Source organism: Trypanosoma cruzi, genomic scaffold (genome assembly GCF_000209065.1).
Source record: "Trypanosoma cruzi strain CL Brener 1047053516921 genomic scaffold, whole genome shotgun sequence".
Lineage (NCBI taxonomy): Eukaryota > Euglenozoa > Kinetoplastea > Trypanosomatida > Trypanosomatidae > Trypanosoma > Trypanosoma cruzi.
In genome coordinates this window covers 60,356-86,886 of record NW_001849557.1, presented here as the reverse complement: position 1 = coordinate 86,886, position 26,531 = coordinate 60,356, and the positions used below count along the sequence as shown (strand labels likewise).

General features: G+C 53.7%; 2 protein-coding genes and 3 pseudogenes across 2 annotated transcripts, besides 30 other annotated features; all 5 read left to right on the top strand.

Annotated features, from left to right (window-relative positions):
• Window positions 1-756: part of a sequence feature (areas not merged during assembly with more than two copies in the genome that could not be assigned to a particular haplotype) that runs on past the window's edge.
• Window positions 757-1,322: a sequence feature (areas merged during assembly that could not be assigned to a particular haplotype. This can correspond to areas where the two haplotypes were merged or to regions with more than two copies in the genome that were merged during assembly.).
• Window positions 1,323-1,568: a sequence feature (heterozygous, non-Esmeraldo-like haplotype).
• Window positions 1,549-1,728: a sequence feature (CT-rich).
• Window positions 1,569-1,745: a sequence feature (areas merged during assembly that could not be assigned to a particular haplotype. This can correspond to areas where the two haplotypes were merged or to regions with more than two copies in the genome that were merged during assembly.).
• Window positions 1,746-2,505: a sequence feature (heterozygous, Esmeraldo-like haplotype).
• Window positions 1,798-3,990, top strand: Tc00.1047053510853.73 (annotated as a pseudogene).
• Window positions 2,506-3,733: a sequence feature (areas merged during assembly that could not be assigned to a particular haplotype. This can correspond to areas where the two haplotypes were merged or to regions with more than two copies in the genome that were merged during assembly.).
• Window positions 3,734-4,316: a sequence feature (heterozygous, Esmeraldo-like haplotype).
• Window positions 4,095-4,117: a microsatellite.
• Window positions 4,287-8,753: a mobile genetic element.
• Window positions 4,288-4,474: a mobile genetic element.
• Window positions 4,317-5,396: a sequence feature (areas merged during assembly that could not be assigned to a particular haplotype. This can correspond to areas where the two haplotypes were merged or to regions with more than two copies in the genome that were merged during assembly.).
• Window positions 5,397-15,470: a sequence feature (areas not merged during assembly with more than two copies in the genome that could not be assigned to a particular haplotype).
• Window positions 8,497-8,753: a mobile genetic element.
• Window positions 9,618-9,681: a sequence feature (A-rich).
• On the top strand, window positions 10,142-10,822 carry Tc00.1047053510853.50 (beta galactofuranosyl glycosyltransferase, putative; the record flags this gene model as incomplete). Its single annotated transcript, XM_809394.1, has 1 exon — window positions 10,142-10,822. The coding sequence occupies one exon, from the start codon at window positions 10,142-10,144 to the stop codon at window positions 10,820-10,822; it is 681 nt and encodes a 226-aa protein (XP_814487.1).
• Window positions 11,184-11,263: a sequence feature (A-rich).
• On the top strand, window positions 13,997-16,843 carry Tc00.1047053510853.40 (trans-sialidase, putative; the record flags this gene model as incomplete). The annotated part of the gene is made up of 1 exon (XM_809393.1): window positions 13,997-16,843. One exon carries the CDS (start codon window positions 13,997-13,999, stop codon window positions 16,841-16,843), a length of 2,847 nt encoding a protein of 948 aa, XP_814486.1.
• Window positions 15,471-16,301: a sequence feature (heterozygous, non-Esmeraldo-like haplotype).
• Window positions 16,302-17,985: a sequence feature (areas not merged during assembly with more than two copies in the genome that could not be assigned to a particular haplotype).
• Window positions 17,334-17,373: a microsatellite.
• Window positions 17,650-17,670: a sequence feature (AT_rich).
• Window positions 17,802-17,825: a sequence feature (AT_rich).
• Window positions 17,852-17,881: a sequence feature (AT_rich).
• Window positions 17,986-18,296: a sequence feature (areas merged during assembly that could not be assigned to a particular haplotype. This can correspond to areas where the two haplotypes were merged or to regions with more than two copies in the genome that were merged during assembly.).
• Window positions 18,297-18,903: a sequence feature (heterozygous, non-Esmeraldo-like haplotype).
• On the top strand, window positions 18,892-21,009 carry Tc00.1047053510853.30 (annotated as a pseudogene).
• Window positions 18,904-19,449: a sequence feature (areas merged during assembly that could not be assigned to a particular haplotype. This can correspond to areas where the two haplotypes were merged or to regions with more than two copies in the genome that were merged during assembly.).
• Window positions 19,450-23,695: a sequence feature (areas not merged during assembly with more than two copies in the genome that could not be assigned to a particular haplotype).
• Window positions 20,960-20,979: a microsatellite.
• Window positions 21,199-21,228: a microsatellite.
• Window positions 21,520-21,555: a sequence feature (AT_rich).
• Window positions 22,795-26,256, top strand: Tc00.1047053510853.10 (annotated as a pseudogene).
• Window positions 23,696-26,531: a sequence feature (areas merged during assembly that could not be assigned to a particular haplotype. This can correspond to areas where the two haplotypes were merged or to regions with more than two copies in the genome that were merged during assembly.).

The following is a 26,531-nucleotide window of genomic DNA, read 5'->3' as shown; positions in this document are numbered from 1 at the left end:
GCGGTGTGTTGGCGTGTGCGGGCTGCTCATGGCTGCCGGTGTTGTCTTTCCTGCTGTTCTCCCGCTCCACCCTTTGCGTGCGACGGACCAAACGTTTTTACTGGCGTGTGGTGGGGCCACGTTCTTGTTTGGGGAAAAAGCCTTTCGCAGGCATAATAATACTGCCGTCCGTGCTACAAGAGGCAGTGGGGAGGTTCCTGGGATTTATTGGTGGGGTGGCACCGCACCCATGCCGTGTGGTAGATTTTTATTCCACAATGCACGGTGATGGGGATGTGCGGTGACAACTTCCTCCAGTGGAGCGGCACGAGCAGCACGGGGAGCGGAACGGAGGAGTGGTGGCTGCGTGCTTCCAAGTGATACGTGAATGGCGAATGCAATATGAAAGGCAGCGTGACGGCACTCTTTTGCCATGCACACCGCAAATATTTTCCATAAAGCATGCAAATTGTACTCTTTTCTGTTGTGTGGGGGATTACCGTGATGCATCGCTGTTGTGGCGTGTATGATTTGTGCTCCCTGCATGTGTCCGCTGCCTTACCGAATTCTCTTCCCACTTGCTTCTGTGTGTGTTTGTTAAGGCCGATATGCACGCGCGCATCTATTCTTGTGGAGTGTGTGCGGTGTCGGCGGTGCCACAGGGGTGCGGGACCGTGGCGAGCGGAATGCGTGGGCGAACCCTCCGTGCGCACCACGTTGCTGTTATCGTTTGCTCTCTCCAACACTGTGCTGGGTGGATTGCACCCACTCGCCGTCGTTGTGGTGGTCCTCGTGCATGTGGTGTGCATCGAATACTGTGCTGTCACACTGTGTGGATGAGTCTCTTGTTGTGGCTTCGATTCATGATTGTGCCTATTGTCTTTCTTTTTCTCAGTCCCCTTTTTTGTTTGGTGGCTATTGTTTAGATCTAACTCAAACCAACTAAGAAAGCAAGGAGAAACGATGTCTGGAAGGCCCGAGGAAGGACTTTACGGCAATTTGGAGAGTCAATCGTCCAATTTCTCGCAGGGAGGTCGGAGGAGAGCGAGGTCGGAATTTGAGAGTGACACAGATTACTCCTCTGTGAGTCGCAGAAGATTGGAGGGAATGCATCGACCGCAGTGGACCATGAGCAGCAGAGTGGAGTATATTCTGCTGGAGGGAAGCACTAAAAGGAACAACATGAAGCTGAATGAATTCCTTCGGAGCAACTTGGGCGAGGAGTGGGTTGTGGAAAGAAATGGGAACGTGACGATGGAGGCGTTTGTTCAGGAGCCGGATGCTTACGTACAAGACCAGCAGTTTCTTAGAAGAATTGTTAACTTAACTGCGTACCAAACGCTGAAAATATTATTGGAGGCTATTTATAAACTTCATCACGAGGGTGTGTTCTCTCTCGAGCAATGGAGGGACTATGAAGGAAAGGATACGGTCACTCCACTTGCAAAGGGAAAACTAAACGGAGTACTCACTCAGGTAACGAGAGAAGAAAAACGTGAGGCGGAAGAAAGACAAAGACGTGAGGAAGAAGAAAGACAAAGGCGTGAGGAAGAAGAAAGAAAAAGGCGTGAGGAAGAAGAAAGACAAAGACGTGAGGAAGAAGAAAGAAAAAGGCGTGAGGAAGAAGAAAGACAAAGGCGTGAGGAAGAAGAAAGAAAAAGGCGTGAGGAAGAAGAAAGACAAAGGCGTGAGGAAGAAGAAAGAAAAAGGCGTGAGGAAGAAGAAAGACAAAGACGTGAGGAAGAAGAAAGACAAAGGCGTGAGGAAGAAGAAAGAAAAAGGCGTGAGGAAGAAGAAAGGCTAGGACGAGCGCAAGAAATGAAATTTACCATTTCCACTACGATTGAAGACGTACTGTTTAAAGGAGGAGTTCGCGTCAATGAAAAGAAGCTGAACGACTTTCTTACGAGGGAATTGGACGGCAGGGGCGTTGTGGACACCAATCGGGGGGTTTTGCTGAAGGAGTTTTTTGAGGATCCCACGAGGTATGTCCACGGTGCGGGAGTACTGAAAGAAATACAGGCATCCGATGCTTATGCGAGGATGGAGGAGGGTGTAAGGGATGAAATAATGTTTGAAAAAGATCAAAGTAAGCTTCGCGATAAAGGTGTCAACAATCTACTTGGGTGGTCAGAAGCTGCTGCGGAGGTAAAAGAAACTGTTCATAACTTCACTAAACAATCCTTGGATGCAGCCCTCGTGGAATTGAGTGATCCAACGACGACGATCGCACCGGAGAAACTGGAGGGATTGTACGAGTCTGTGCACAATGCGAGGTGGAGCCATGTCGTGGAAGTTCCTGACGACAACGGAATGGGGATGAAGGTGGAGAAGGGGAAACCGAAACAGTCATGGTCGTACAGGGAAGTTGGTGACACCCTCGAAAGGAATGACGGTGTGCAGAAATCCGGTGAAGCACCTCCCGTGTTGATGGTGCTCACCTCGGACAAGGGATGGCCGTACACGCTGAATACGATGCATGGGGCTGGTAATGACTTGTGTGTTAACTGTGAGGTGGATCGAGTGTGGCAGATCGTCCTTGACGATCTAACCAAGTGGTTCAGCAATTTTCATTTGATTCTCAATCCTTCGCCTATGCCGCGTGTGTTGATTGGGACGCCCGGGATTGGGAAGTCGATGAATGCCGGCTCGTACCTCCTCTACCAGCTGCTGCACTACGATATCAAGAAACTCCAAGTGGTTGTCCACTGTTTTGGAAAAAGGACGTACGTGTTTCACAAGATCACCAAAACCGTGACAAAATACATGGGTAATAAAATATCCATCAGTGTTATCTCGAGTTTGTGGAAGAGTGGGATGAAAGGGTATATTATTTACGATGTGGCAAAGAAAGGAACACCGCCCGACACAGATTTTGCGCCCTGTAATGGATGGGGCATGATTGTGGTGTCATCCCCAAAGGTAAGCAACTATGATGAGTGGGAGAATCAACTAAAAGCCGCGCGAATCATCATGAATTGCCCTGACGAGATGGATGTAAAGGCGATGTGTGCATGGATGAAGCGAGGTCTGGAACCAGATAAGCAAGCGGAATACTGGAAAGAGGTCAAAGAACGCATGGATAAAGTGGGGCCGATTCCACGTTACATCTTTCATGAGAAAATTTATATTGTTCGCTTGGGTGCCGTTAATGGTGCTTTGTTAGGGATCAAACCTAGTGATGTTGAAGAGTACTTTACCCTGGGAGGAGAGAAAAAATGGTATTCCAAGGATCCGTCTCACAAACTTGTGAAGATCGTCCGGGCAAGAACAGAAAAAGGTGCTGAGGTATTTCGCAACGCACCGATTTGTGCTAATATCGACTTTCGAACTGCGGACCGTTTGGAAAAGGAAAAGGATGCGAAGGATCTTTTGTTGCTAATATTGGGATCGCAAGGTGCTCTTGCTTCCCGAGCTGTGGAAAAATTGGGTTTGCGCGCCTTCATGTATGGGGATTTTGTCGGTGCACTAGCAAAGGGACTCAAGGAGCTGAGGCCATCAGAACGTGATGAAGCACAGGATTCGGTGCTGAAAATAAACCATCAAGGGTACCCCACTCGCACCGTTGGATTAAGGAAACTGGAAGGCGGTGTCACGAGGATTTCGATGTAGTACGGGGTGCTGTACATACCGGCGGTTGAGAACTTTCCACTGGTGGACGGCTTTTTCTTAATGGACTCAAATCCAATGACGCTGGTTGGGCTGCGGATGACGACGGCGAGTGCGCACCACACCATACCCAGCACTGTGAGGCTGTTCAAAGATGATATGGCGACATATTTTGAGGGTTGGGACGAATTATCCCGAGACATGTCGTGGGAGATGATTTATATACAACATGCAAAAAGCACGCCGATGAGTGTCTGGCAGAGATGTGGTCCCGTCGATCCCAAAAATTTGAGCGACGCTGAAAAAGAAATTGTGGCGTTCTGGGACGGAAAGGTACGCCAGTACCAGTTTTTGTTAACACCTGATTTTGTAAATAAAATCCGAGAAATGAGAATACAATAATCTTGGAGGAAAAGGATAGGGAAGAAAGTTGGGGAAATAATTGGGGAAAAAAGCGCATTGCGTTTATAGTGAAATATATTAGGAAGTATTTTAGCGATTCTTAATTTTTTTTTTTTTTTTTTTTTTTGTGGCCACCGGGTTTATTCAGAGAGTTTCTTGTGAGAGAGAATCATTGTGATCCACAGTGCCACAGCAATAAAATTCTTTTATTTTACTTTTTTTTTTCCTTAAGGAGTCCATTGCCATTAGAAGCTTCTGTGAAATATGAAGGCCGCAGAATTCCTTTGTATTTTCATGGGATTTTGTGAAAAGAATGCTTGAGAGGACGGCTGGCTGCCCAAATAAATTCATATCTCGCACAAACGAAGATATCTCTTTACAACTTTTTCCTCTTCTACCGCACTGTCTTTTGGGAGACCGCGATTGAGGGAGCCAGGGATCCTGCCAGCTGCCCGGAAGATTATTCTCTTATCTTTTTTATTTTTTATTTTCACAACCATACCAGATTCCTGCATGTTGATTTGAAGAAATGGCACGGATTTTTTTTTTTTACACGGCGACGGTGTGCAGCGACATCGGTGCCCGCATGTTGGACTTGGCACGCCAGCATGGCGAGATACAGTTGCAGCTCACCTTCTTTGATGAAAACAGGCCGTTGGATGCGGCGGTGAACGTCGCTGCAACCGTGACGTGTTTACGATTGGTTTCAGCAAAGATCGCCAAGCACTGGGAGGATTCGACCCATGCGGGGCACTTGGCGAACCGCCGGGCGTGTCAAGTACCAAATTTTGGGTTCAAGTGCTTCTGCCCATCACTTGGGGACGACCCGTGAGTTGGGGGCGCGGCAAGGGCTGAACATCGCGGAAATGCAGAGATAAAACTCGGACAACGCCGTCGCGGACGTGCAGAATCGAAGCGCGCAGCTTCAACATTAAATGGAGGAAGCGAATAACCACTTTTCGGCACGTGCGTCCAACACTGCGGTGGCGGACGGTCTTCTTGCGCAACGAGAATCGGCGCTTGCGGGGCGCGAACGCCATTTGGAGGCAACCCTTGCACAACCTCAGGAACGAATGGCACGCATCGGTGCATTGGAAGCACGGCTTGCAGCTTGGGGTGCCGATACGCCCGGACGGCGGGGAGTTCCCTCTTCCAGGAGAGGGCCGCCAGATGCGCCCGCGCACGGGTCCGAAGATGGCGCAACGACACCACCCCACCACGAGCGTTTGATGGCCGGGGGCGCGGCTGCACCCACAATTCCCCAACCCATTTTCACGGGAGAGCGACGGCGGGTCAACTCTCATACGTCATTGGCCAATTTGGGGCGACCACGTTTCCCTCACCCCGTGACTTCGCCCTCCCGATCTCCAGCTTCAGAAGAAGCTTCCGGTTCGGATGAAGAGGATCTGGGTTTCCTTGAATTTGGCTTCACCACTTGTTCCCGCGAAGTTGGAATGGAGGCTTCCTTGGAATCCTATTCGAAATCCGGGGCGCTTGCGATTACTGGCACCGAGGGGAGGCTCACGCCCAAATTGCCTTTGACATTCTGGTTTCGTGGATGCGCGCATTGCAGTTGTATCGGGAGCCCAACAAGCAGTTTATGGAATTGGGCAGGATTATACCGCGGGTCTTTTGGATGCAGATCGTGATTAAATCCGACCCCAGTGTGCCGACCCAAAAAGCTGCGTGCCCGCCTTCACACGGCTTTTCATGAGGATGACACATTCGCAAGGGTGGCTCAGCCTTTCATGGATCGACGGGGAAACCGACCGCAACAACAACGATCGTTGCGATGCCAATTGTGCCTTATTTATGGACACGAGGCTTCTACATGCAACGTGCGTCCCAAAAGGGGTTTCCCGAACTACAAACAAACGTCAAAAAACGGCGAAGGGGCTGCCCACTGCTTATGAAGGCGGATGACGGCAGCCACACCCATTCCGCCACCTCCCACCAATCCTCACAGAAGACGTCGCACCGCACCGCTGACGCTTCATCCGATCGTTCAGACTGCCGACGGAATTGACGAGGAGAGCAAACGAGGTGGCTCGAGAAATGTGTGCGCCGTCAAAGTGGGAGCAGAGAATGTCCCTAGCGGGGCAAGTCTCAAAATTTTGCCGCACGCACGCACCGCCGATGAACGAGAAGAGCCGCGCGGCCTTGTTGATGAGAATGTTAGATGTGGCGCCTTCGACCCAACTGCAGCACGCCAGGATGCTGCGGTCCATGTTGGAAATGTGTCGAACCCCGCCGGGCATGGCGATTCTGGGGTTACAAAAAATGTCGGCGCGATCGGAGACGAAACAGGCGCGCTCTTTAAAAGAGGAAGAGAGGGATGAATCAAGTTATCCACAGCCGGACCGATTGGAAGGAACGTGTTGTTTTTCGACTCGCGTGGATAACGGCGAGTCGTTGGTCCGAGATTGCATCCTTAACACCCAACAATTTTACACTGGAGCGTGACGGGACCTTAATTTTGGATTGGTCCGTGGCGCCGAAGACGGCGAGGGCGGATCCCCACCGCGCCTTGCGGTTCGTGAGGATTGCGAGAGCAGGACGCGTTAGACATTATAAAGTTACGCAGGACACTTCAAGAAAACAAAAAGCTCACGAATATTACGACTGCCCAAGTCGAACGAGCTTTGGTTCCTTGGGATGCCACGGCGCGTTTTATGGAACGCGGTGCGTTGAGACACGCTGCTGAAATCGTGGAGACATACAATTTGGACCCACACGTGATCTCGCAGTTGGTGAGGCGCGTCGATTTTTTCGAACCTCCCCAGAGCATAGTTTGATATTTGGGGAACTACACCACAATGCTGACCCAGGTGTCGTCGTTGGTCGCATTGATGTGAGGGGAGAAACGGCGGAAGGGCAGGAACCCTGGCTGAGAGCAGAGGAGCGTTTTTTCATGATTTTAATCATCATGCTGCTACAATAACGAGACGCGCGACAATGACGCGTCTGGCCACTCCACAAGATGAACACGCTATCCCGTTACAGCAAGTCAACGTGCCCGTGTTGAACCCAGAGTGGATCAAGGGCCGGTTGAACCCGGCCACCTTGGAGAGTCGTGCAAGCATGGGGACTCGTCGGGCGGTCCCCTTTTCCTCTTTCTTCCCTCGGCAAAGCGCGCGAAGGCTCAGGGAGGATTCCAACAGCTGAAGCGCGTTTGTTACGAAAGGCGGGAATAATCGAGGACGCTTTGTCCACAATAACAGGCGGATGAATAATACCCTTCTCGGTTGTGGTGGAGAAAACCACCGGTTTACGACGACGATGGATCGCGTGGCCACGCGACAAGAACAGACACGACCCTTATGAGGCTCATTTTCCTCTTTTACACATTTCCCATTATTTGCCGCCTGTGATGGCTGAGGCCGCTTCCTGCCTGGATGTAAAGGCATCCTTTTTTTCAGGTCTCTTTACCGCGGGAGACTCGGCATCTCTTTCGATGCCGCGTGGAGGACGGCACGCTGGTGGAGCCGACACGGCTCCCAATGGGATACAAGGCCAGCCCAGAAATTCTCCAGATTATTATTACCTCGGCAATTGCGGGGGTGACGACGGTGGTTCACCGCCTCTGGGCTGCACCTCCATTGGTGCGCGACGACGTATGGATCGGTAATATACGCATTGCAGGGTCGAAGAGCGATGCGACATTGTGGGGGGCCCAAGTGCTTCGTAATGCGGACAGTTGTCACGCATCAATGGGGGAGGACCGCGAATTGGGCGCCACGCAGTACACCTTCCTGGGGGAGCAGTTTGGTCACACACACCGTGCGGTATCCCTGAGTGACAAGTTTTTCCGGTCTGTATGCGCCATGCCGGCGCTCAATTCTTTGACCATCGCGGAAATGGAGGTTGTGGCGTCACGCTTTTTGTATGCGGCTGCCATTTTTGGCACGCAATTATGCGAGTGCCACTTTTTATCAAGGCAGTGCGACGACGATTATCCGCACTTAACCGGGGGATTGTGCTGGAGACATCCCCGGCGAACCTTTCGCCGTCAGCGGTTGGTTTGGGCGAGGGATTGCGACACATCAATGAGAATATGATCGCAAGCGAATCATCAAGCCCACGGAAAAGGCATTGGCCGCCATCATCACGGATGCATCGCTCCATGGATGGAGAGCCGTTTTTGTTCCAGACTCCGGCGACGTTAAAATTGCCGGAGGAATATGGGAGAAGGAGCCTTTTCCTTATCATGCAAGCCGAGGCGCGCGCGGTACGCTTGGCCTTATTGGCCTTTCCCGCCATCTTGCCATCCACCACTGACGTTGGGGTGGACAACACTTCGCTGCAAGGAGCGGCGAATAAAGGCAGCTCAAAATCACACGCCATGACGTGGGAGCTGCAACGGATACATGAATTTTTGGACTCTCGCGGAATACAGAAAACCTTTGCCTACGTGCGGTGTGCGGAAAACCCCGCAGACGGCATTTCACGCGGTAGTGTGTTTTTGCACTTCAGGACTTAGCGAAGGAGTGGAACTTGTGAAGGGCAGCGGCGGTGTCTTGTGGTTGGAGGACCCCAAAGTCTGCCGCCTAGTAATAAATAAATAAATATTCCATCGGAATGGAGTGAGCAGGGCCACAATTGAGGCTAACGTATGGTATAATATATATATACACTTACTAGGTGTTAAACGTTGGGAATGTGGTGAATCCACTCTTATTCCATTTATTCCTTTCTTATTCCTATCTGGTTTGGTTTCTATTATTGATAAACTCATGATCCGGCCAGCTGCCCAGAAGATCATTCTACTTTATTTATCGATCTATCTTTCTATGTGTACTTATATATTTCCTGTGAAAGGATTCTTTTCTATAGAAATGCCCTTGCGAGCGCTTGCCAATTTTTTTTGCATTGATTACTTTTTTACATTTTTTTTTTATTATTGTTTTTCATGTCTAACTCTGCAGCTGGGTTTTATTACGGGAAAAGAAAAAGGTTCAAACGGATGGAGACCCCTATGGTGGTGCTGCTTTTTGTTGTTTGCTCCCAATAGGCAAATAAAGAAAGAAGATTTGGCTATTACGACAAGGTGCTGATTGAGGTACTGTTTCGTGTGGTTGTTTTTTGCGGTGGTGATGGGGGAGGTGATTGGGGAAATACTGGGCACAAGGTGTGACTTGAAATCCTGAATTGCGTTTTCAGAATGTCTGGATGTTTGTTGCCCTGAGCTATAACAATTTCCTATATTGAAGAATAGTTATTTTTTATTTTTGTGCCTGCGACGTCTTTATGCTGAACTGAAGTTTCTTTTCTTATTTGCGGGTGTCGATAGGACAGTTTAAAATATGTTTGTTGTTTTTGGGCATGTAGGATGTCTGGTGACTGTGCTTTTTTGGGGGGGGGGGGAGTTTACATGAGGGGAATGGGGATTGAGCAGCGTGGGATATATGTGGTGAGTGCCGCAGGCTTGTTGGTCCGCGATTTGGGTGCCCTCCAAAATTCATGACATTTTGGGCTCCTCAACGAACACTTTTATTCTTTGTGGAATCATGTGGTATTACAAATGACACCCTGGACTGTTGTGTTTCGCCATCCTTTTTTTTTTTATGGGATGTATGAGAGCCTTGCATGCTGCGGCGAGAACTGCATTTGTTACTGTGCCATTGGTCTCTTTTTTTTTTCTTTTGTTTTCATTCTTAGCTATTTTTTACTTTTGTTGCTTATTTTATTTCTGGTCATGTTGAGACTCCTGCGTGCTCCGTGCCTCCACTTCACTCACCAAATGGAGGTGCGTGGCCATTGCGCTGGAAGGAGTCTTTTTTTTTTTGTTCAAATTCACACAGAACCATCATTGGGCACATTTTTCTTTTATACTTCTTTTGTTTTCTTTCAGGAGATGCTCCCTTGGCTTTGCCTCCAACGGGATATGCGCGGAGTTACACGCGCTTTAAAAACCGAAGCCACGAGCCTTTTTTGGAAAGGATGCTTTATCTTTCTTCTAACATTAAATTTGTTGTCCATGTTGATGCTTTTTTTTTGGAGTGGAGTTCATACTTCGTGACGATCCCGCGTATGGTTTTGGTGTTGGCCCGACCAGGGCGGAATATATCCACTGCGTCGGGGAAAGGCTTCTGGTGGATCCAACGACACGGCAGCTGAGGGAAATAATAACGGGACGGACGTTATCCCGTTGATGGTGGTCCCGCTGATGCTCGATCTGATGGACTTTCGGAGGATGATGTGCAACATCAGTGTGCCAATCCGGCTGTTGATTTTGGTGCAGAACGGGCGGGAGGCGATGCTGTCGTTGTGCCTGCAGGAACTCGAGAGGGTCTATGGGTGGTCCGGACGCCTGGTCGTGAGTCGTCACCCGGAAAACATCGGGTACAGCGCTGCCGTGAACATTGGGCTCCGAATTGCACTCTCGCTGCCGCGCGAGGAAGTGCCTTTTGCTTTTGTGACAAACAGCGACGTAAAGTTTTCACCCGATCTTCTTCCCAACCTTCTACGCGATGTGCATGAAATGACGAGGCATGATGCCGCTTGCATGGATGAGTTGGCGGCGGAGGTGGCGAATGAGCCGAGCGAGTACAGTCCTGTTTTGCGACGGGGCTTGAGGGAGCTGCGCTCCACGGTGAACGATAACCGATTGTCGACGTCTGCGCCGCTGCCTGACCGCATCCGTTATGCTTCTGTGAAGGAGCGTGAAAAGGCGTTTTCGAAGCATTACGGGCACTTCTGCGCGTATTACAAAAGCAGTTGTTTTACATCTGTTATGTTGACACGCCTGGCGATCAGCACGGTGGGATATTTTGACGAGAACTTTTACCCAGCTTGCGTGGAGGATGTCGACTACAGCTTACGCCTCCGTTAGCTTGGATTTCAGGAGCGAAATGTCTTCTACGGCAAATTTGTGCATCGCGGCAGCTCGAGTATTCGTTTCTCTAATAAATTGGAGCTACCGGACGCTCTCTGGTGCCGTCGCGTTAGGTCTTTGAGTGCGAACGATGCATATGCCATGATGAAGTGGAACCGTCCACGGGCGTGCAGTGGCGGGTACAAGGGGCCATATGACGGCATGGTCCCCGCATACGTTTGGGTGAAGGATGAGGCACGCATACAACGCATTCGGGCCTACGGGCATGATGAGGAGCAAGGGGTTCCAAGGGTTGAGTACGACAGGACACTTTTGTACCCTGTGAGGACGAAAGGAAGATGGACTGGCGCCAGTCGCAATTCTTATGTTTTTATTATTTTATTTTATTTTTCGCTTTAATTATTAAAAGTTTTTTTATTTTTATTTTTTCTTATATTTACACAAATGATATTTAGGCGAGTACGCCATGGGTTTTAAAGAGCGCAAGCATATATTTGACATGACAGGGGGAGGGCGCAGCGTCCAAACTTGGCCGTGTTGCCGAGGGTAGGAGAGGGCGGCAGCAAGCAGTAAAAATAAAGATGATGAATGAGGGAGAAATAAAAGGGGAGGGAAGCAGAAAACAAGCCAAAAATATTGTGAGCACAACGCTGTTTCTCACCGTGGGCGATCGACACCGCAATTGGCTACTAATTTACCCACTGAAGGTGACACCCGTTTCCGCTGAATATGCCGCGTGCATATCTGTCGGGCTCTTTGTTTATTCTTTTGGTTTGTTTGTCTCCTTCACATTTATTTCTCCGTGCCGCCTGACCCACTCGTTTATTATTCCCCTCTCTGTTTTTGTGCGTGCACCGAGAGAAGGGCTCGGGGACATGAAGTACGCTCCCCTTCTGTGACATGCCACCAAAAACAGAAGGGGAGAAAAAAAAGAAAAGTGAAGCGGGGAGGGGAACCATCGCCACGCGTCCTTTTCTTCGAGAAGGCTGCTCGCCATGCCATTGAGGCGCGCCGTGTGCTTCGCGAGGCCCGCTGGACTCGATTGGGGGACCCGTGAGTGATGGTGCGTGTGAGTGTGGCGGATGCGTCTCCCAGGCGTCCCTAGAGGACCCTCTGGCCATTGGGACTGCGTGGAATGCGGGATTCTGCGGGGCTTTTTGCCCGTTTTGTTTTTATTCCTCCATCCGCCCATCCCAAACCTCAACACGGCGGCTGAGCCAACGACTGCGACGGGATCCGTTGCGTATTTCTGAATCTCTTTTGTGTTGCAGCGGCAGGCCTGGTGTGTCCTGCTCGGCAGACACGGTGGACGGGAGTGGGCTACCTTATCGGGAAAGCGATGGTCACGGCGGAGCGTGTTGCGTACGTCGCAATTTGGCGTGTTTGTGGCGATCCTTGCAGATGGTGTGACGGCGCCTCTTTTACTTGCGGGAATAGAAGCGATGCTCCACGGTGATGCACACGTTGCGTGTGGAGGCTTCTCTTGCTGTTGGTTTGTGAACTTTTTTTTTTCGCTTTTGCTGAAACACCACAGAGGGCGGTCTCTGCGGACAGCAGAGCATTGCGAGGAGGGGCATGACACGATTTTTGGCGCGATGAGGCGGCTTTTGTGAATTTACGGTGTTTTATTTTCAGGGTTGAGAGACTATTCTTTGCTGGAATGTATTGTGGGAGACCATCCGCGTGTTTGTTTTTCTTAATTAATCCCTTGGCATTTGGTGTCTGCCGTGAAACAGATGTTGATGGCCGTTTTATGGCGGTGAGATGCATTTTTATTTATTTTATTGGTGAGTGTGTGAATTGTTTTGCGTTCTGCCATGCGGCTTGTTGCTGACGGCAAGTTGCCGCAGTGAGACGTTGTGGACGCCTTCGACACGAGGAGCGATTGAGCAGTCACCTCCTCCGCTCGCCGGTACACGCTGTTGAGGCGGCGTGATGATAATGAATCGGCCTCTCAGAAAAGCAACAAGAGGGCGTTTGCTGTTCCTGCTGCGGTTCACGAGTGAACTCCAATCCGTGGGCGGGGTCGCCCTGCGTGCCGTATTTCTTTGAATCTTGATGAGTTTTGCACATGGCCATCCACACGCACATGCACGCAATCCCCCTGTTTGCCCTCCTGTGGGCGGGAGACCGGGATGCAAGGGGAAAATGTGGCCCGTGCCAGCATGTGACAAAGTCTTTCTTGGGAGGGATTGCGACTGTGAGGTACGTCCTGGCAGGCTGGAATGAGATGAGAGGGGAGCGGAGGGGCGAGTAACAACGATTCTGTGCGAGGCAATGCGCAGTGAATAGGGCGAAGTGATATTTATGTTGACTTTTCAAAGCATTTTTGTCTTTTTCTTTTGTGACGATGGAAAGAAACTTTGGGTGGTGTGCTATGGATTATTTGCACATAATTCAGAGCGGCAACACCATTTGCGGAGAAAATGAATGCCATCTGCGTGAGGCTTGTTTTTTGAGCGCGAGATGGTCGGGGAGGCGTTCAACGCCCCGAGAGGCCAGGAGCAAAGAGGCCTGCACTGCTGCAAGCAGAGGGATCCACGCTCCTGTTGGTGGCGTTGCTGTGGAGCCCTGAAGTGCCTGCAGGGAAGTTGTTTTTTCGCCGCCTCATTATTTTGTTGATTGGTGCTTGCCGCGGACTTTTGAGGCGGGGCGTGGGATGCACCGAGAGAGCGAGTGTCGTGTGGCGGTGCTGTGAATTGGTGCGGTCCACGTTTGTGCACATATTTCCGTTTGTGTCCGCGTCGTTGCCGCGGCGGTGCACTGGGAGCGTGTGACTGATCACTGCATCACTTGCAGACTGTTTTGGCAGGACTTTGAATGGCGTCGCCGAATAATAAAATTCCGCGTCTATGTCTCTCTCTCTCTCTCTGTTTGTGTGTGTTGGCTTCCGCCGTGACTTGCCGTGTTGCTGTTGTTGCTGTTTTCTGTGTGCATTTGTTTTCCATGCTGTTCCTTCTGTGTTCTCTCGAGTTCCGCTCTCTGCGTGGGCGCTCTGCTCTGCACCCCAGTGACGTGTCTGATGTGCTGCCGCTGTTGTTTTCTTCACCACTTCTTGAACACATACACACGCTAGGAAAGAAAGCAACCAAACGCGAATCGCCACTGTGAGATTTGAAGGCCCTGAAAGGACCAACAGCACACACACACCGCCCACGCAAACATATTTATATGCTCCCACGTGTTGCTGCTGTGAAGGCACTCCGCACACACAGTTGTCGCGGCGTGACCGGATCCAGCGGAAGGAGGAGGGAAGGAAGAGAGAGTGAGCCGCAGAGGCCCAACATGTCCCGGCGTGTGTTTGCTTCCGCGGTGCTGCTCCTCCTTTTCGTGTTGACGTGCGCCGCCGCGGGGCCTGTGCAGGCCCAAAACTATGGGACGAGAGTGGACGATTCCTATGGAAGACACAGTTTGGAGCAGTTGTCAAGGGAGTATCCAGTCGCAAACACAGCGGCCGCTGGCCACATTTTCCGCAATCCCCATCTTGTGAATGTGGACGGGATGCTCCTGGCCATTGTTGGAGCTCAGTTCAATGGATCTGTGGGGAGCGGGAGTGCGTCCATGCAGTTGATGGCACGGATCAGCGTTGATGGTGGGAGGACGTGGCGGCCGTACGCGGGGCCAGAAGATCTTGACGTTTTTGCTGCACGCCTTCACCAGATGTTGTTTACCACGCCTTACAGACTCTTCGGACCGCTTTTTGCATTTGTGGAGGGCTACGACTTACGGACTGGGGCCAGAATTCGGTTTACCGATGAGTGGGGAGGAAATGGTGTGGAGTCTGTTATCCATTTTCTGGACACAAGGCCTAGACGAAGCGGAGGTTTTTCGATGAATTCCGTCTCTATGAGCATTCGCCTTCCTTATCCCTATAAATCCGACGAATTGATTGGCTTCCTCAACGATGCCAGTACTTCCATCACGAAAATGACGGATGGCACGCTCGTGTTTCCCGTGCAGTTTCTGACAATGGGAGGGAGCACTGCGTCCACAATCATGTACATGAATCCCGGTCAACAGCACTGGACCTTTGCGAAAAGCGCGACACATGCAGGCTGCACCAACCCCAGTATCCTTGAATGGGAGGCTGGGAAAATCATCATGATCACCTCATGTGAGTACGGTCGCCGAAGGGTGTACGAGTCGACTGACAAGGGGAACACGTGGACGGAGGCTCTGGGGACGCTCTCGCGCGTGTGGAGCAACTCATTGGCAGGTCTTGGGCTCCACATTCAGAGTGGATTCATCACTGCAACCATTGATGGAAAGAAGGTGATCCTCCTCACCCAGCTGGAATATTTCGGGGACAAAGAAAGGAGCGAGATTCACCTGTGGCTAACGGACACGAACCGCATTTACCACGTTGGCCTGTTACCCACTGGGTATGGCGCGACCTCCAGCTCTCTGTTGTACGCGAATGATAAGCTGTATTGTTTGTACGAGGCCAGTGTTGGAAGCAGCTCCGGAGCCTTATTCCTGGATCTGGCTTCCGAGCTGCACTGGATAAGGCATGCGCTGGATACTTGGGCCGCGAAGGACAGTGCCTTGAGACAATGCAGCTCAATTGCCTCAGGCGCCGCGCTGTCAAGAGGGAACTGTTCTGTTCCTATCCCCACGGCTGGGCTTGTGGGCCATTTGGCCGATAGGCTCCGTGGGGACAAGTGGGAGGACGAGTACCTTGGGGTGAATGCCGTTGTGAGGGGTGCGGCGAAAAAGGCTCCCAGTGGGTTGACGTTTGAAGGGCAAGGCGCGGGGGCCGAGTGGCCCGTGGACAAGCAGTGGCCGACCAGACCGTTCCACTTTGCAAACTATGGGTTTACTCTTGCGGCAACGGTGTCGATTCACGAGGTGCCGAAGGGCATCACTCCCCTGATGGGCCTGAAGAAAATGGGGAAGACAACACTCCTGGGACTGTCGTACGATAATAATATGGAGTGGAGCGTGGAGCATGAGTTGTTCCCGAAGCATTTTGCCGCATGGGAGCTGGATAAAACGTATCACGTGGTGCTCAAAATGCGTGACGGTGTGGGCTCCGTGTACGTTGACGGGACTCCCCTTTGGAATATGAGTCTGAGAAATTCGTTCAATGAAGGGCTGGACGCGGTCTCACACTTTTACTTTGGCGCGTACGATGAGCAGTTGAGCAGCGGAAAAATCCATGCGACGGTGGCGAACGTCTTTCTGTACAACCGCCCGTTGAATGAAACTGAGATTGGCGCCCTTAACGCGAATAAAGTCACCATTCCAGCTCCGGAAAGGAAGTCGGCGAAAGCGGCGGCAGCTACTTCCCCGTCCGTTGACACTGTAACCACTTCGGTTGCCACGGAGACGCAGGCAACTGCGCCAGCGTCTACTCCTGCCGCGTCGACAACTACTTCCCCGTCCGTTGAACCCGTAACCACTTCGGTTGCCAAAAATACGCAGGCAACTGCGCCAGCGCCCACTACTGCCGGACCACAGCTGACGGAACAAGCAACCTCGAACGGGAGCAGTGACCCGAGCGGTGGCGATGCATCCGCACCAGCGGTGCCCAATACCACGACACCCGCAGCAGGGGAGAGGAGCGCAGACCAGTCGGCATCTGTTGCATCTTCAAGTGCCGCAAGCTCGGAGGATGACGCTTCCTTGTCTGATGATGCACAAACGGTGGGGAAAGAAGTTGCCGATAACAAGCAGGGAGATCAACCAACCCAAGCCTCTGTGGGCGTCTCCGACGCAGCAAATCCAAAATCACATACCGCTGAAAGCAGGGGGCAAGAAGAGCCTGCAGTAAAAACTGAGGGGGGCGTGAGCTCTGATGAGAATGGGGAGACGACGGGAGGAGCTGATGGACAAGAGGAAGATATCCAGCCACAGGAAGGGGAAGCAAAGGCTGCGGCACTCGGCCTCGCACTAAAAAGCAGTCTTGGAAATTCGTCGCAGCGGGATGACAGCGTTGCTGGCGCCATGCGTGAGAGCAGGGTGCTGCTGCCGCTGCATCTTCTGCTGTTGGGACTCTGGGGGTTTGCGGCTTCGTGAGGAGTGTGCGGCCTCAGTGTGGAACAATTGCGCCCTCTTCCACACCGACACCATCCGGTAATGAATTACTCTCCGCAAAGAACAATTCTTTTTTTTCTTTTTATTCTTTTGCTTGTTGCCTTGGGGCAACCACTATGGACTTTTTTTCTTTTCTACTCTTCCCTTTTTAATTGTTTTTTTGCTGCGCTCTTCCTATGAAGGGTGCCGTGTGTTTCCCGCCCAACTACTCCACTCGCACACCCACCGACACGCTCATGACGACGGCCCTGTGCGCCTCGCCTGCTGCACGCATGAGGAGGGGCCGCGACGAACGGCGCGCTGAGGGAGCCGTGACGTGTGGGCGTGCGACGAGTGTCGATGGGGCGGAGCACACATTTCTTTCCCTCTTTTTTTGTTTTTTTGCGGCCAGGGCTGGCAGACACCCGCAGCGCCACACACACAGCCACACCCTGCTGCTTTAAAAAAAGTAATTTTACTTGCTCTCTTTGACTTTTTTTCTTGTTTTGCGTGTTTTTTTTTTTTTTTTTTTTGCGCTGGTGCACCCTTCGGGGTTGGCCTCGTGAGCATTTCTCTCCCCTCTGATTATTTTTCTTTTTTTTTGCTGCGCTCACTCCCCCGATGGAGAGAAGCAACTGCCGTCATGTCTGCGTGCTTCTCTCAGTCCCCACACACAAACGAGTGACTGAGCCCTGCAGGCCGCACTCACGCGCTAATGAGAGGGCTGAGGGGAGCAGCAACGCGCAGATGACCCCATGAAATATAAACGATGTGCGGACACATGGAGGGTCAGACGGTTGAAAGACACGTAATTATTTAATTTTTAATTTGTGGGCAAAATATACAAACAGTTTGGTGGGCCACACGGTAACCAGTGAAATCTTTTTTTTGTGTGGCTTTTCATTTTCTTTTTTTCTTTTATATTATTTGTGTGTAGCCGTAGTAGAGGACGACTTTTTTCAAATTTTTTTTTTTTTTTTTTAAAGTGTGAGGGGTGGAAAGGTGAAGATGAATTTTTTTAAATTTTAATAAATTTTTTATGAATTGCCGCTGCTTTGTCTGCGGTGCAATGTCATGAGTTTGAGCAGTCTTTTTCTCTTTATTTCTGCCATGCACTTCTGCTGTACATTTTTGTTTGTGCGTCCCTTCACATGCTCCGCTCCTGTTTTTACTTTTTTGACTTGTGTTTCTGCAGGCACACACAACCACATGCACGCACAAAATGCACATTGCAGTGGATTTGGATGCTTCTTTTGTGGCGTGTGCTGGCGGTTGCGGGTGGCTGCTGCTTCATCCGTGGGCGTGAAGGTAGGGAGGAGAGAGGGAGCGCGCACCGCGAGTCACTTTTGCTGTTGGCGTGATGCACCGCCTGTGACTTCTTTGAGTTGGGCACCGAATCCCATTGTGGGTGTGATGGATGGAAATTTTGTCGCCACGTCATGGCTGGGTGAGGATCCGCTTCCGCGTGTGGCTCTTTGGGTGATTGCTAGGTCCGTGTGCGCTGTGTGTTGGCAGCGGGCTGTGGCCGTATGCCGTTGGCCGTGGGATTGAACTGGAGGCGGTGGCGGTGTGTCTCCTCTCGTCCATGTTGGGTGACTGTTGGCGGTGTGCGCGTTTGTTGTGTGGAGGGCCGAATCCTCTTACCCGCGGACTGACGGCACTGCGATGGTGTCTGTGTGTGTGTGTGTGAGGGCTGGTGTGGGCGATGGTCCTCCGTGCCGTCCCTTCCGGATTGTCTTTTGTCCCGCTCTCTGCGTGGGTGCTCTGCTCTGCTCCTCACTGACCTTTCTGGTGTATTGCCGCTGTTGTTTTCTTCACCACTTCTTGAGCACATACACGCTAGGAAAGAAGGAAAACAAGCGCGAATCGCCACTGTGAAATTCGAAGGCACTGAAAGGACCAACAACAGCACACACACCGCCCACACACACATATTTGTATGCTCTTACGTGTTGACGCTGTGAAGGCACCCCGCACACACAACCGTCGCGGCGTGACCGGATCCAGCGGAAGGAGGAGGTAAGGAGGAGAGAGTGAGCCGCAGAGGCCCAACATGTCGCGGCCTGTGTTTGCTTCCGCGGTGCTGCTTCTCCTCGTCGTGATGATGTGCTGCGGCCCCTGTGATGCTGCAGACGTTGTGGGGAGTAAGTCAGGGGATGTGCAACTGCCGCAATGGGTCGATATTTTCTTGCCGAATAAGACGCAGGTGGTGGCAAAAAATGGGTCTGCAAGTGGAGTGAAATTTGTGTTCATCTCACCGTCTCTTGTGAGTGCTGGTGGAGTGATGATTGCCGTTGCCGAGGGCCGCACCAAGTATAATGACCCCCACAAATCGGGCTGGCTTGATTCTTCTGATATTGTGGCGGGGTACATCAACGCTGCGGGGACGTGGCCGTCTATTGTCGCTGAGATCGCTAAGACGGAATGGAGGGCACACACCGCCCTTGGCAGTTGGAATGGCAAGGATCATGTGAGCGTTTGGTACTGGCCCACAACCATTGCGAAGGACAATAAGGTGTTTTTACTTGTGGGAGGCTATGAAGAGACATATAACTATGATTATGAGACGTGGGTGATGGACGACTGGGATATTCAACTGGTTGTGGGTGAGGTCACGCAGGCCACGGAAATCCAGCACAGTAAACCGATCAGCTGGGGTGAACCCACATCGTTGTTACCACAGATCCCCCAAAAGATTAAAAGCGGCCTGAATAAATTTGTTGCTGCTGGTGGCTCAGGCATTGTGATGGGGAATGGCACGCTTGTGTTTCCCCTGATGGTGTCGAATAGAACAAATTACCCTTTCTCCATGATCACTTACTCGAAGGACAATGGCAAAAGCTGGGAGTTCCCAGGGGGCATTTCCCCTGCGAAGTGCATTCACCCCACGCATCACCGAGTGGGAGAATGGAAAACTTCTCATGGTTGCTCTTTGTGGGAGTGACCGCAAGGTGTTTGAGTCGTGTGACATGGGGAAAACGTGGACGGAGGCCATCGGGACACTCCCAGGCGTGTGGCTCAAGTCAAAATTAGGAGCTCCTTTGGACGAAGGTTTGCATCTGGGAGCTCTCATCACCGCGACCATTGAGGGAAGGAAGGTCATGCTGTACACACAGCGAGGGTACGCCTCGGGGGAGAATAAGGCCAATGCGCTTTACCTTTGGGTCACGGATAACAACCGCACGCTTCACATCGGACCGGTTTCTGTGGACAGTGTTGTGAATAAGACGTTTGACAACACCCTGCTGTACTCGGATGGTGCATTGCACCTTTTACAAGCGAAGGGCGATCATGAAAGCACAGCCATTTCACTTGCCCGCCTGAGTGAGGAGCTGAAGACGATCAAGTCTGTCCTGAGGACTTGGGCACAGTTGGACGCCTCCTTCTCCGCTTCGTCCATACCCACGACTGGTCTGGTTGGATTCCTGTCCAATACGTCGTCCGGTGGTAACACGTGGATCGACGAGTACCGCTGCGTGAATGCATCCGTGACGAAAGCATCGAAGGTCAAAAATGGTTTCAAGTTCACGGGGACTGGGTCCATGGCAACATGGCCCGTGAACAGCCGGGAGGATAACAGACAGTACAGCTTTGTGAACCACAGATTCACTCTTGTGGCAACGGTGACCATCCACCAGGTTGCGAAGGGGAGCACTCCTCTGCTGGGTGCGGGTCTGGGGGACGGTCACGGCGCGAAGATCATTGAGCTTTCGTACAGCATGAATAAAACGTGGGAGACGGTGTTTGATGGGAAGAAAACGACATCGAACACCACTTGGGAGCTGGGGAAAGAACACCAGGTGGCGCTCATGCTGCAGGACGGCCACAAGGGATATGTGTACGTGGATGGTGTGATTGTGGGGAGCCCGGATACGATACCAACACTTGAGACGCAGGGACATGAAATCACACATTTCTACTTTGGTGGAGGCGAGGGAGACACCAACAGCAGTGTGACGGTGACGAACGTCTTTCTGTACAACCGCCCACTGAGTGTTGGTGAACTAAAACTGGTCAGGAAAAGCGACGCCAAAAAAGGAAACAATGGCGGCAAAAAAGGAAAAGGTGACGGCAAAAAAGGAAAAGGTGACGGCTCCATGTGTGGGGGCGTGTCGCAGTTGCTGCTGCTGCTGCTGCTGGGGTTGTGCGGCTTTGTGGCCCTTTACTGAGAAATCGCGGTGAGGACTTCCTGCCACCAGCGGGATCATATGCGTCTGTCCACGCACTTTTTTAAGTAATTGCCGCTTTCTGTGGATGCACCGTTCATTTTATCTGGTTTTAATTTTATTTTACATCCCCTTCGCTGCGCAGAGCTCTTCCTCCATGTGGAAGCATGCTCTCCCAGCGCCAGCACCGCGTTTTTTTGTGTTTTTTTCTTTTTTTTTTTTGTGGTCCGACAATTACGGGATCTACTCAGTGTTTTTTCTCCCTTTTTTAAGTGATCATGGGCGCTCTCGGCATTGTGTGCCACGCCGATGGCGCCGGCTAATAATAGAGACAATGGAATGGGGGCACAAGACCGCGCTGAGTGTCCCAGTGGAATATAAATAATGTGTGGGCACTGGGGTTTAAACGACTGTAACGAGTGTATCTTATTTATTTATTTTTTATCTGCAGGCGAAAAAAAAGCACCAGCGTGCAGTTTTTTTGTTTTTGAGTGAATGCATAATGGAAGACGGATTTAAAATCTTTTCATTTTTTTTTTTTTTAATTTTCAGCATATGCCCCGCGGCTTGCCACAGCGTGGGCAGCCGTGCAGTGTTGCGTTTCACCATTCATCCTGTTTGTGTTTTTCTGACGCCCGCTGTGGTTGTGTGTCCTCAGATGCTTTTTTTTTTTTTTTTGTAACCGTAGGCACACACACAGTGACACCCACACGATATATGCATTGGTATGGTTGGTTGCTCCTCTCGCACTCGGTGCTGGCGGTTGCGTGTGGCTGCCGATCCCCCGTTGTGTTTTTGATGGAGGAGGCGCGTGACGGCGTCGGTGGAGAAGGAAGGCACCGACCGCTGCTGACGGGGACGGTCGTTGCTGCAGGCGATCTGAAGAGATGGCGTGACTGGCGTCACAATCAACCGAGATGGATGAGGACCGCATCGCATCCCTCTTCCCTCTCATCATTCCCTCGGTCCACAGCAGTCACAGGCCACAAGCACTGTGCGGCAGCGGCGTGAACACCATCCGGAATTCTGTGAGCCAATCGGACTGTGCAATCAATGTGGACCCTTGTCCCCCGTATCTGGGTACTGCCGCCGTGCTTTTTCTTTTTCTCTCTGTGTATGCCGTGCGCGTATGATGCCGCTGTTTGTTGTGCATCGCCGACCCACGTGAACGGGGAACGACGCGCTGACTGCTGGCAACAGACTCACTCGCCAATTCCTTGGACGTGCACTGTGGATGGTGGTTGCAACGCCGCCATATGTGTGCCTATCTCGGCCCTTTTTGTCGTCCACGGCATCGGGACCGCCCTGTGAAGGGGCCATTTGGTCGTAAGAGCAGTGCCAATTGTCATGAGCCTCCTTTCCTGGACCCTGCCGCTCGCTACTGGGGCTGTGTGGGGCTGCGTGGACGGTGGGAGGGCGATGGCGTCAGTGGCGCGATTGTGTCCGCGCGGCTTTGCGTCAGTGGCTGCGGTGGCGACTGTCTGTGGCCGGATGCCTCTGCGTGCCGCTGTGTTTAGTTACTTTTTTAGCTGCCTCCTCCTTCTCTGACCGTGCCGATAGAGATGCTTTGATTTGACCAGCGCAACCATCGTTTTAAGTTATTGGGGATTAATTGCTGTATTGGGACTAGTAGTAGTGGGATATCGATTTATCGGAATTGTGTTTCTTTATTTGCCATCTGTAGGAAGGGATTTGCTAAGGAGGAGTTATGGCTGACGGGGCGAGTGCGACACACCACGACAGCCCTGTTGGTTCCTGTTTGGGACGGTGGATGCGGTCTGCGGTGGGTACGTGTCCGCGCAGCCGGCACCGTGTGCAGCGCATGGCCATTGCGGCTGTGCGTGCGGCGCTGCTTTTGGCGTTGGTGCTGGTTGCAGCGGCGGCATGGATGCCCGCAGTGCATGCGGTGGTGCTGCGACTGCGGGGCGGCACGGTGGACAGAGCCATCACGGTTGGCCGCGCCGTGGACACGGTGCTGATGGACGGCGTGTACATCACGAACGGCGTGTACATCACGAACGGCGTGGCTGTGGTGTTCGACGTTGCGGCGATGCTTCCCGGCGCACTGCACATCGAATTGAGGAGCTGCGTGTGCGACGGCGGTGCGCAGATCTACGTGCGGGGCTACAGCGGCGAGCCGGCGAGTGACCGGAGCCTGGAGGTGAGCGTGAGCGGGCTGTCCGGGAGCTACTGCTCGCTTGTGTTTGTGCACAACCTGCCGGCACACACGAACGTGACGGTCTGTGACTCGACGATTGTGACGCCGGGGCCGATGCGCTACTCCCAGCTGAGCGGGCTGACGGACGCGGTGGCGTCGCCGCTTGTGCTGCACGCGAAGTCGCTGTCGCAGACGCAGCTGCGTGTGAGCAACACTGTGCTGAGGTCGTCGCGGGCGGGCGGGTCGGCGGTGTACGTTGGCGGCGGCATGGACCTGCTGTCGAGCGCGGTGGTGCTTGACGGCGTGTTGCTGGAGGCGTTGGGTGGCCCCACCGCGTTCGCGATGCGTGTGGCGTCCTCGTCGTGTCTCAGTCTGCGGAGCCACTCGGTGTTCTCCGTGACGAACGTGTCGGTTGTGAGCAGCGGCGGCGGCTTCGTGCTTGGAGAGCGCCTCGCGCTGTTTGATTCGGTGCTGCGCTGGCGTGCTTCGGTGCGCTGACGGCGTCGTTTTCCGACCGCGCGTGCAGTTTCCTTCTCGGCGGCGTGGGCGAGGCGTGCGTGCCTGTGGGTGCTCCCGCGCTGCCGCCTGCTGTGGGCGCCGCGTCGAGTGTGTTTTTCCGCGAGGGCGTGACGGTGCGGTCGGTGTTTGTTGTGCCTGCCGGCGCGAGCGAGGTGACGCTGCGCCACGTTGTGCTGGACGGCGTGAGTCCTGTGCTCTACGTGCCGTGGATGGCGCGGGACGGCGTGCGGTTCGTTGTGCAGAACGTGTCGCTGCGTAACGGCGCCGTGCTGTACGTGATGGGCGGTGGAGCGTTGCGTGCTGCTGGTGCGGCGGGGGTCGGCGTCGTTTGCGTCCGGGTCGTGGCTGTCGGTGCGCGGCAACAGCATCAGCGGCAGGCTTCTGTCGGTGCCGTCGTACCCGCGCAGTGCGGAGCTCGCGCAGAGCACGCTGACGCTCCACGGGAACGCCGGCAGTGGGCCCGTCGTGATGGACGGCACCGTTGCGCTCGGGGGCGCCGGCCGAAAGTTCGTTGTGGGGTGCCTGACGCTCAACGGGCAGGCGCTGCAGCCAATGGACTACAGGTCCGCCGGCATTATTGGGGAGTTCCGCCCTGTGGCGTGTGGCGTGTGCGACGCCGGCGTGTGCTGCTTTGCTGCTGCGACGAGGGCGATGTCGGGGTCGTGCGTCTGCCGCTGTGCTGAGAGCGGGTACGGGCGTGACTGCCTGCCGGTGTACCTGCCGCACGTGGACGGGTGCAACCGCACTTCCGTCATGCCGCTGCTGAGCCACACGGCGACGCCGAGTCAGAGCGCGACGCACTACAGTCCGACGCCGTACGGGCCGACGGAGACCCTGCAGGTGACGGAGACGGTGGCGCTGCCGCCCACGCGGACCCCGACGGCCGCTCGGTGAGCGGCACGCTGTGGTGGAGCGACGTGGCGTGCCCGACGCTCGCTGTGACGACGACGGCGGCTGGCGGGAGCCTGACGCAGAACGACATCCGCGGCGGTGGGAGCGCCGTACCGACATGGCTGGTGGTGGCGCTGCCGCCGCCGTTTCGGTGGGCATGCGACCCGCAGCTCGGCATGCACCTGAGCTTCGTGCCGGTGTCGACGGCGCAGCCGAGCGGCTTCGGCGGTCCGTGGGGAGCGATGCTGAGCAACGCGACGTGGGTGCGCAACGCGACGAATCCGTCCACCGTCCTGGAGCTGGCTGTTCCCGTGCACCGCGGTTACTCCATTGTTGCTGACGAGACGATAGTCATTCGCTGCGACGCTGTGGCGGTGTCCGGCGGCTGCAAGGGTGTGCTGCTTGGGTTCTTCACGATCAGGTCGAACACGCTGCCCGCCGCTGCCAGCGTCCTCTCGGCGATCACCGGCGTCGTTGCGGGTGCGGCGGCTGTTGCCGTGGTGGTGTCCGGCGGGCTGGGCTCCATCCTGGAGATGCAGGCGCTCGGCGTGTTTGCGAGGATGCCATGCGCCTCGGCGCAGGAGCGTGCGAGCACCGTTGCGCTGCCGTACTTCCTGTCGGTGTTCGCTGCCCTTGACCCGCTGTGGATGGTGGTGGGCAACGCGCTGCTGGCCGCTGTGTTCGGGTGCGTGCACTACGGCGTGACGGCCGCCTTCCAGCGGTGGCGCGGCGTGGACGCGGCGAGTGCGTGGGCGGCGATGCGCTTCCCGAGCCTGACGTACGTTGTGGCGCACGCGATGCATCTAGGCATCTTCTTTGGCTCCGTGCTCGCACTGGCGATGCCCGGCGCCCGCGTGCAGCACCGCGTGATCGGTGTCGTTGGTGTGCTGTACGGTGTGGCGTTCCCTGCTGGCGTGTGCTACTTGATTGCCCGCCATTTGGGCGCGAGCTTCACGAGGTACTGGCACTTTTCGAGGAAGCCGCTGCACGAGCGCCTGCTGTACCCCGTCGGGTATTGGCACCCTGCGGCGCAGCAGCGGATGTACGGCGGCATGCTGACGAACATGAGGGACAGCCACGTGTACTGGTGCGTGTTCCAGCTGTCGGTGCTGTGTGTGGTGTGCCTGATTGCGGCTGTGCAACCGCCCGTGGGAGGCTGCCACGTCCAGTACTTCTGCATGGCGGCTGTGCTGCTTGCGGGCACGGGCGTGGTTGCCTTCACGAACATGATGCGCTCTGCCTTCCTCACGGTGATGCGGACTGCGAGCTTTGTGCTGCTTGCTTTGCTTTGTCTGGTGAGCGCGGCCAACCACCTTGCGCCGAGCGAAGGCGGTGCGAGCGCGTACGCGGCTATCGTGCTGCTGCTGGCCGCTGTGCTGCTTGCAGCGACTGTGTACAATGTCGTTGTGTGGTACGTGGAGGACCGCCACTGGCAGGAGCTGCGCGAGCCGCAGCGTGGAGGGTTGGAGGCGCTACTGCGCGATGACGAGGATGGCGACGAAGAGATGCAGAAGCTCCACGACGACATGACGTCATCGTCGTACGCCTCAGGCACCACCGGCGCGTCGTCGTACCGACCACCCGCAATGCCGTAGCAGCCCATGGCCGGTGACACCCGCCCAGACGCCCTGAGCCTTCTCGACCGTTTATCGAGTGCGAGCTGTACGGTTGATCACGCCCTTCTGTGATTTGCACCACGTGGAATTATTAAGTGTTTGGTGCTGCTTGTTGGGGGAGGGCGCAGGGCCACGGATGTGCTGCGCACCACAGCCATCCATCGATAACAGCACCGACAGTGTTGTTGATCGTTGTTTCTATCGATTTGTTTCTATTTTGAGCGGGTGCTCTTAGGAGTTTCTCCCGTTGCGCGATGATTGTGTGGAAGGGGATTTGCTTGTCGCTCCTGTTACTGCTGGTGTTGTGCTGTATTGGACTGTAGTTTTTATGGAGTTGCGTG